Source organism: Coturnix japonica, chromosome 2, assembly GCF_001577835.2.
Source record: "Coturnix japonica isolate 7356 chromosome 2, Coturnix japonica 2.1, whole genome shotgun sequence".
Taxonomy (NCBI): Eukaryota; Metazoa; Chordata; class Aves; order Galliformes; family Phasianidae; genus Coturnix; species Coturnix japonica.
In genome coordinates, this window is record NC_029517.1 from 12,260,079 (window position 1) to 12,269,946 (window position 9,868).

Genomic DNA, 9,868 nt, shown 5'->3' on the forward strand with positions numbered 1-9,868 from the left:
AGAACTAAAAAGTTTCCCTGTGGTTCTCTGTAAGCTGGTTATAGCCACACTGTAAAGAATTCAGAAATAAATCTGGTAATTTTCAGGTAATCACTTGCTTCCATAAGCCAAGCCCTTCAATAATATACCAAATGTCTGAAGACTATCAATAAAGTCAAAAAGTTAGAAATGTTGGCATATGCAATAACTGAAACGTTGCTCCATATGGGTTTCCCTTGTTTAATATAGTGGGAAACCTCCATGGGAGTTGTTGGTTTGAACATACATATGTACAGCGTATTCATCTCAGAAAATTTCCCACAGGGCTGACACAATTCTGTTTTCTGAACTTGTTGCCTCATTGTACCATTCCTAAAGCATTTTTCATTAGAAGTACTGCTTTGCTGAGGCTTTTCTTGAGTAAATCTATTCTGAAGTATACATCAGTGGTGTATCAAGGATCCTCCAAAGTAACTTACTCATAGTTTATGCCTTCGCGTTCTGATACACAATAATCTTCATCTAATGGGAAAAGCAGCTCTTCCCTAAATCGTACTTCTGAGCTGTGGCTGATGCTCTGTCTGAAGTGTGTTGTTATGGAAGATGAAGTTTCAAAAAGTTGCACACTTGTTTCGGATTTGTTGTGCTTCTGGCTACCTGAAAGTACTTGACTCCATAGGAAGACAAAGGAGAAGTTTATGTCACAAATGACAACTTTTTGGTTTCTAAAACTTATCTTCAGTGTAAGGAGAATTTGAAAAGCCTTTTATCTTTCAGATATTTGTCAGCCATTATGATATATTTCTTCTGTTGAAATTATAATAGCAGAAATAAAAAATAGAACCAACTCAAATTAAAAGAAATGTTCATTCTGAAGGAACACGCAAACCAGAAAGCAAAGAAGGGCTTTAACAGAAGCAGGTCTGAGACAAGTGGTTGTGCTCCCTGACTAGCCATTAGCAGAACGCTTTCACTTTTGTGGCACCCTACTTTGCAACTTGAAATCACTAAATATGAATAACATAATAAGAGAAAATGAAAAGTGAAATCTTTACAAAGGTAAACTTTTTTGTAACCTCAAGTTTAAATTCAGCCATTCTGCCAGGCCTTCTCCAGTAATGCTATGTATCCCCAGAAAGGTCATCCATTTTCATGTGCTCTTGGCATTGGCCCCAAAGTTTCAAATTGTCCCTGTATTAAGATGTTATCTAAATCCTTCTCTGAGGCACAGGATTCCCCCATGTCCCACAAGAGACTTGCTGAATGTGTCTTCTTGATACTATCAAACTAGAAAATGTTTCCCTGTCTCCAAAGAACAAGTGGTGTGCATCTGGGCCAACAGCAATATAAAATGGCACTGCTAATGGAGAGCACATGAGAACTGAGAATGTTTCTTCCTCCTCCTTCAGATCCTTAGTGGAGTATGAAAGTTAGCATTAGAATGGCTAGGTTACATCCTGCCTTCACTTAAATGTCAGTGTTTCTACAAAAGCACAGCCCATTTTGCACCAGTATTTTTCTCATGTATCTCATAAATGTTAAGTCAGGAACCGAGTCCATAGCACAGGACGCAGTATAATGTGTCTGAGTTTAATGTAATTCTTATGAAAGAGCTTCTTGAACTGCATGTTGTTACAAGTAAGACTGTATGTACAACAGCAATTTAAATGATAGCTCTTTTGTGGGTATTTTTCTGCTTTGTTTAAGACATTTTTTGCTTTCATTTTGTAGCCAAGCTCCAAGACGTACTCACAGAGTGGCAGACATTCAGTATCGGTAGAGGTTCAAATGCAACGGCAGCGACAAGAAGAAAGAGAGAGTTTCCAGCAAGCTCAGCGCCAGTACAGCTCATTACCCAGGTAAGGCAACTGGCTGAAGCTGCTCTGTATATGAGCCTGGAGCACATTTTGTTTGTGAAAGGAAACTGTTGTGCTTAGTGCAGACACTTTTGTTTAGCATTGATATAAGGCGGAATGTATTCAGTGTAGAAGAATGAAGTGAGAAAAATGTAGTAACTGTTTTAGTAGAATTACTTCAGAGATTATTTCAGTGAGATTTCATGACAGAGCACCCAGCAGATTTAGTCAGTTTCATACAGTTCCATTTTCTGCAATTACAGAAGTCTTCTGAGCATGACCATTCTGTCATTGTGATGCTGACAGAGAGCAAAAATTAAAAGAAAAACAAAGAATCAAGACTGTGAACAATAAAACATGGAACTGAGGAAACTCCATCAAAAATATCAGTGGCCTCCAAGTTTCCAGTATATATATTTTCTTCTAAGTTACTGGGTCACTGGTGATGAAATACTGAAAAGCAATACACTTTTTCTCTAAAAAATATGTGTTGAAAAAAATCCTAGGTTTTTAAAATGACTAGTTGGGTACAATATCTTTTACTTGTTATTTAGCTATAAGAATTATTTGCTATTTCCTTTCCTTCCTATCAATATCTTAATTCTAATGTAATTACATGTATAAAAGTCATGTTCTTTCTGTGTTACTGGTTCCAGCAATAGACTGAGTGGGAAAATACAAGCACTAGTGTTGTTTTTAAGCTAGGATCTTGGGCTAAAGTTGAATGCTATGAAGACCACGGTTCTCCTATAACAAGATGAGACACTTAGCTTTACAAACTCTGATTCAATTACCAATTTGTAAATTAATCCAGGTTAATGTTGCAACTATGGCCTTGTAATTAATATCTGTGTACTGCCTTCATTCTGGAGCTTTGTTGCTTTTCATCTTGCACAGTCTCTAGGAGTCTATTTTTTTTTTCTTTGTACGTTTATTTCATCACTGCTGAAGGCACTTTAGTCAATTTTAAAGAATCTTCCCAGAAAGACAATGAAAGTGGGCCAACTAATTTTGAACAAGTACCAGAAAACAGTCAGTAAATTAAATCAGTTCAACTAGTCATCCTCTTGTCCCATGTGAAACTGTAAAAGCAATGTTTAACTCCAAGTTAATTTTGCAGTACTTAAAATTTATCTTGCTCTAGATCAGAAACCTGACAGTTTCGTAGCCTACAGAGGTTCATTCAATTTGCTCTTGTTCCAGAGAGTGATAAAACATGGCTCAGAAACATTGTTTCTTTGGATATTTGAATACCAAGAACAGCTATAAAAATTTGCATAAGAATTTACATTATGTTGTAATTTGTGCTGTAGTAACCTGCATTCATCCTGAATAACAGTTTTCATCTAGGGGTCTCAAAATACATTACCAAAAGAAAAAAAAAGGTGGATATGGTCATTTTCAAGTTATATGTATGGAAGGAATACTGCAAAAATACCCACAAATATTGTTAATTCTACAAATGGTAGTGTAATCCTACAGGTCTCTTGTCTTTACACTGCATATTCATTGCATGAGACCCCACTGAGTCATGTGTGCTGACGTGAAAAAACATGCCATATTTGCACTACCAAATGATTTTCTTGTTGATTAATATTGCAGTCTATTTTATTGTGCTGTCTCATTCTCATACAGTAAGGTTAATCTCAGAGTGGGTATCTGTTTTTCTGCAGTGCCCAGTTGTTTTACTTTATCATCACCAATCCTATTTTAAATTCATAAAGGCATCTAGCAGCTTGATGGTGAATTAAACTTATTTCAAAACCATAATCTGTCTTCAAAATAATGCAGTGATTTATTGTGGAAAAAAAAAAAAAAAGATAAAAGAAAAGATAAAAACTGTAATTCATTTATCTGTGCAAAAAAAAAAAAAAAAAAAAAAAGGAGCGAAAAAGGTTATATCTTCCTTTACTTTTATGGAAGCTATAGTAAACTGGGAAGCAGTTGTGATAGCATAACATTCCTTCATTCTGGATCTGGAAGAAACGCTAATCTCTGTATCTACCTATAAATAATGTGCTTTATCTTCTGACTTGTGCAGTGTTAGAGCAAATGTTTTAAAGTTCTGCCTCTTGCATCCTCAATCAAGTATGAGTTTAGATTCAGATCTTTCACAAGTGACTACAAGTGCTGGATTTTATCTGGTTTCTTAGAAAGCACAGCTTCGTATATAGTCTTTCCTCATCTCCAAGTAAATTGCTGCAAGTTTTTCTTGGGCAGATGATGACTGTTGTGTTGTTGCATCAGTATTCACAACCTATTCCTACAGGAGAAGCCTAGAAACATAGCTTAACCCTATAGAAAAATTCTCCCAGCAAAAATGACAAGATGGATACCTCTTTGGGGCAGAAGAAAATGTTGCTCTCAAGCATATTATAGTTGGAGAAGCCCACTAGCATTTCAGAAGCACACTTCTTTCCCAAGATTGTTCTCAGTAACATTAAATGGAAAGACAGAACATTTGTCTTAAAAGTTTCTTCCTTCCTTTCTTTCTTTTTTTTTTTTTTTGTTTTTTCAGGCAAAGCAGAAAAAATGCCAGTTCTGTTTCTCAAGACTCCTGGGAGCAGAGCTATTCCCCAGGTGAAGGGTTCCAGACTGCAAAGGATAATCCCCGATATTCCAGCTACCAGGGATCAAGAAACGGCTACATGGGGGGACATGGCTTCAATGCCAGGGTGATGTTAGAAACACAAGAACTGCTCCGTCAAGAGCAGAGACGGAAAGAACAACAACTGAAAAAAAAAACTTCTTCTGAAGGGCCTAGCAATTATGACTCATATAAGAAAATTCAGGACCCTAATTATACCCCACCTAAAGGTCCTTTCAGGCAAGATGTGCCGCCTTCACCATCTCAGGTCGCCAGGCTGAACAGATTGCAAACACCAGAAAAGGGAAGACCATTTTATTCCTGAGGTGAAGAAAATGAAGATCAACTCATCATGCAATAAGGAACATTTTCATATAAAGACTTATATTTTGAAAACTTTTTAAACCGATGGTACTAAGGAATATATCTATTGTCTGTTTCAGTGCCTTTAACAATACGGGCAAAGAGTTGGTGGGCCTTATGTCTTTGCTGTTCTGTCTCAAGCATTAACTTCATGGAAGGATTTTCCACCATTTGACAATCATAGCAGAATTGAGCAATGCCACCGCTGCTTACCAAGTCCCGTATCCCAGTCAAGAGGTTGTCAATGGCTTATTACTAGGATTTGTTGTAATGTGTTTTACTTTGCAGTGACTTATTTACAGCAACATGCAGCTTTGTGGCATAAAATTAATGAATTTGAAGTTGAAGAAAGCATTGACATATCCTTTTTTTATTTCTCTTGGGTCAGAAGAGGAGGTTACAAATCACTCTTGAGTGGACAAGGCTCAGCTCTACTCCGTATCACGGTCTTGAGATGCTTTATGGTGGAGTCATTACCAGTCTTCGTTGATCAATATTTAAGTGTCTATAAGCTGAAAAACTACCCCTCTCCTATTATGCACATGTGCACTCTTTTGTCTCTCTCCCCACTCTGAGCTTATTAAAAAAGACCTACCCAGACTCATGAGGAAAAAAATATTAGGCTCTCAGTTATCCTGAGGATCCTGTTCCAATTGCCTTATAATTTTAAGACATGGTCCACTGCAAATGAAATAACTTGAGAGAATATTTACTCAGTCGCAGCCAAGCCCTTGATAAGTCTATTTCATTATTTCATAAAATATGGGGAATTAAGAACAAACAAACAAGTGAGTTCTACTTTGCTTTACTTCCAGAATAAACTGGTCATAAGACAGCCGTGTCTTGAAAGACAACTGGGGGATGGGTCACCTCGTGATCATCTGATATGCAGTTGTCTTTGTTTTAGGACATAATATTAAGATGGGAAAAAAACCAAACAATAAGGTCTTTCTTTAGATCAAAAAACACAAACAAAAACTGAAAAGAAAACAATTTCTTCGTTTTACAATTTGTGAAGCTTTGTGAACAACTGCCTTGTGCTTCCGTATACTGTAATGTTGCATTGTGATGTTACATTAAAAATAAATCTGTAATTATATGAGTGAGACGTAAGTGGAGACAAACTGTTACACATCATCCTGAAAACATGTCAGTATCCAAAAATAAGTAAAGTGGAAAAGATTGTTCTAGCAGGGAGTAATATTTGAATGTGCATATGGGATATGAGAATTTCTTTTGCAGCAGTTGTTCTTATGTTTGTTGGTCTGAACTTCATGTATTGTAAAAATATAGCTGGGTTGCTGAAGTGCCTGCAAATCCCGATGTGAGAAGGCTTGAGAATGGATCTCAGCATATTGTGTACAAAAAGGAAAGAACGATAACAAGAAAGAAAAATCATGTATTGCGTGATTTTTAAGATGCCTATTTTTTTTACTGGCACATTTTATTTTTGCGCCAACTCATTTCTAGAATATATGTGAAATATCAGCACACATATCTGTGTCTTTTATGCCTGTTTGTTAATGGTTTTCGTTGTTAATAATGTACTCCATGTTTAAAAGTTGTTACTAATGTAAGCACAGTGACATTGGATGACAATAGCTCTTTTACGCAGAATTTCCAAAACTGTGTAAAACAGCTTTCCATGTACATATGAAATTTAGAATAAAAGGCTGTTTCCATTCTCGTCTTGGTATTGACTGTAGACCCTTATGAGAACTGCTGCAGACACAGTATCAGAAACATTTAACAGATGTTATTTTATCCTATTCCTAATGGTTTGTGTGTGTTTGTATGAGAACTTATAAACATAGGCAAAAAAAGAAGAGAGAGATTTACAGCCAGGCTGAACACCTGAATACTATCCTCAGAGGGAAAAAATGCTCAGTTTGGCCTCTCATGTTATTTCAGGCCATACCACTGATGTTTGAAAGGTGCATTTGTAAGACTGGCCACTGCTGTAGAAGTCTTCCTGGGCCATTGTTTGGAGTGCTGTCTCTGAGGAGTGTATGGCAGGATGCAGGCACCCGCTGTGCTCTGGCAAAACCAAAGCCCATATCAGAAAGATCTCACGGCACCCATTGTGTATTTTGGGCTGTGGTGTGAGTCTTAAACAGGAATGGTGGCACGCTGGAAAACGCGAGGAGGCAAATTTATGAATAAAGCAATATTTACAGTGCTGGTGATACTTTGTTTACCCATTAATACTGAAGCTGTGTCTGATTGTCTCCCTCTTCCTCTCCTTTCTCCTTTTGTTTGATACTGCAGGAATGTCAATCATAATTCTGTATATGCATGACATCAAGCTGTTTCCATGGCAATAATAGTGTCATATTATTCACTGTGACTCTACTGTGGTATCTCAAGGGGAAGAGGAGCAGAAGCTGTAAGGTGGACAGGCAGCTTGTGGTGCACAAATAAGCCAAAGGCAAGATTTTGCAAAAGACCAAATCTTGCAATTGTGAGTGAGGAAATAACAACGTTTGCTGTTTTGCAGACCTTGCAGTCTCATCTCCTGATTGTGTTCCCAGATTACATAGTTTGATTCTTCTATGGAATGATTTGGACAGGCAAATAATAGCAAACACTGAGAAATGCATCCACAGGAATGGAAAACAGGTTGAAGTCCTTTTCAAAATAAGGTCTTTGATAAACTGTTGTAGGAAAAAAGGGCGTATATTGGAAAAAATATGAAGTACTGCATGTTTTTCATGTGAGGGTGGCATATGTTAAAGTTTACCCTTGTATGAAACTCCTCTTCAAGGTGTTAACAATTTGCCATAATTAGATGTGTTCATGAAAGAAGGCAGATGTTCTCTTTGGGCAATGCCTGTGTAATGTTAGCAAAGAATAAGGTCTTTTTTTCTGGCTTCGTCATCCTGTCTTCTTCCTGACATAGCATAGACAGGATTTCTAATATTAACTCCCATAAGTTGAAAAGGATGATAAGGAAGTGGGAGGGAGATGTTTTAATAGAAAGTGACCTTTCGTTCTGCATAGTGAATAGTTGCAAAAGTTAATTGAGCTCACTGCATTGCTGCGGTAATTTGTTGTGGACATATTACCATTATGAGATTAACTCTGACATTAGTGTGTTTAAGAATGATCACAGGACAGACTGTAAGGGAGCTTAGAACATCGAGGAGTGGGTGTAGAGCTTGCACATTTTTCTCTCCTATAACCCATCTGCAAAGCCTGCTGGTATTTTATCAAAATAATTTGTTAATGCTATTGAAATTCCACGGGAAAGTTCAGTATTATTCATGTAGAAGTCTGCTCCCTTTCTAAAAAAGCTTTCCCCTCTTGTTACAGGGCCTCCTTGGAAATGAGACTGCAGCCTTAGTGAGTTATTGCATAGGCCAGATATTCTAATATATGTCTTGGAGAACTCTGCCATCAAACACAGCAGAAAATGGCATAAATCCCAGCTGAACATGGTCGGAAAGTACAATTGCCATTTATTGCTGGCAAACAGCAGCAAGAACAACAAAACAAAATTTAAACCCATCATGACTGTGAATATATGGCTCGCCTTCCAAAGCTGTGCTGATGTTTTGCTCGCATTCAGACTGTTTATGAGTGTCTGTAACACAGCACTTCTCTGTGCTGGGTATGCTGAGAAAGGAAAGGAAGAAACATTGGCCAGACGATAGATACACCAGATTAGCAGAGTTGGCTAAACACAGGATATTCTTCAGTAATACAAACCTTTGAACTTGTGTCTCTGAGACTCGAAGTGGATTTGGCTATTGCAAGTCCTGGCTTGCAAGTCTATTTTCAAAATATTTCCTAATTCTATTTGCTGTGCCTGACTGTTTCTACATCTTTCCCCCCTGAGTCTGGTTCATGGAAGTTGTGAGGAATCTGTCAGGAATGCAAATGCAGAAAAAATCTCATCTGTTCTTTGTGCCACCCTTGTGCCACCACAGCCTGGCCTTCTAGGTCCACTGCAAAGGTGAGCCATGATTTAGCAGAGGAAGAGCGAGGGTCAGAAAACCAGGAAGGGGAAGGACTTATATAAAGTAGGCTGTGTGTGTTGTGTACATGTACGTGCAAGCAAGAGAGAGGCACAGATTGCTTTAATTTCCTTTTAATTCACGTCCAGCTTGAACCCTCCTAAAGTGTCTTGTAGCATTTCTTCAGAGTTCTTTCCATCTGTACAGTATCCAGCTGATGATTTGATGCACATGGTGATTGTTTCATGCCCTCTTGTACATCTTTTCCGTATTGTATCGGCATCACACTCTCTCTTTTACATCTGCTGATTAATTCTGTTTCATTTACTTGTTTCTCCAAAGGGCATGGAATTTGTTCAGATCCTAGGCTGCTTCTTGCCGGTGACTGATAGTTCTTTCTTAGCACTGCAAACTTATTTTAATATTTTCTGTCCTTGGGAGTAGTGTTATCTTCTGTAATTTACACTTTAATAACATTTTAAAAATTGAGACTGGAAGCTTGAGTCAGGATTACACAGAAGCGGACTAAAGAATATAGCTTTGATTGCTATTCTGTGTGCAGCGCACACTTCCCAGGTAGTTATGGGAATGGCACAGAATATTGTTAGAGTGAGATGCAGAAAAACATCAAACCTGTGAGCTTCGGAGAAAAAAACAAACAAACAAACAAACAAAAAAACCCTCAAAACAACAACAACAAAAAACCACTGGGAAAAGTTTTAGAAATATTTATGCCCACTATGTGTTCTCTACTGTGAAAAAAATAATTTCTTAGAAGTATCACTGTGTCGCTGCTTGAAAAGCTGATGGTTTCACAACTTGGATGTGACTGGTGTAAAGACAGCTGGCCAGAGGAGGAAGCTGTCTGTGCCCATTCAAAAGATGCTGTGACACTCTTACCTTACCAGTTAGTTTCTGAAGGTCCATTTTCAGCTGCACATCTTACAGCAACGAAGAACCAGAATGGGCTCAAACTCATGCATTGTGCTAAAAACTGCAGAGGCATCTACCACAGAGGGATAATAGCCGTGTTGATAGCCATGGTAGTCTGATTTTAATCTGCTTGGCTGTTTGTTCAAATCATTTTCTCTCATTTCTAAAAAATAATGAGAGAAATGAAGGGTGAG

The 9,868-nt window shown here is 37.7% G+C and overlaps 1 protein-coding gene across 22 annotated transcripts in view; it reads left to right on the forward strand.

The window, feature by feature from the left end:
* PARD3 (par-3 family cell polarity regulator) overlaps window positions 1-6,475 on the forward strand; it is a 424,465-nt gene extending 417,990 nt beyond the window's left edge. For all 22 annotated transcript variants that reach the window (XM_032443027.1, XM_032443040.1, XM_032443035.1 and 19 more), the window contains 2 exons: window positions 1,711-1,838; window positions 4,354-6,475. In XM_032443027.1, coding sequence (XP_032298918.1) covers window positions 1,711-1,838; window positions 4,354-4,747 — 522 coding nt within the window. In that variant the 3' untranslated portion in view covers window positions 4,748-6,475. The remainder of the gene's footprint in view (window positions 1-1,710; window positions 1,839-4,353) is intronic.
* The last annotated feature ends 3,393 nt before the right edge of the window (window positions 6,476-9,868 follow it).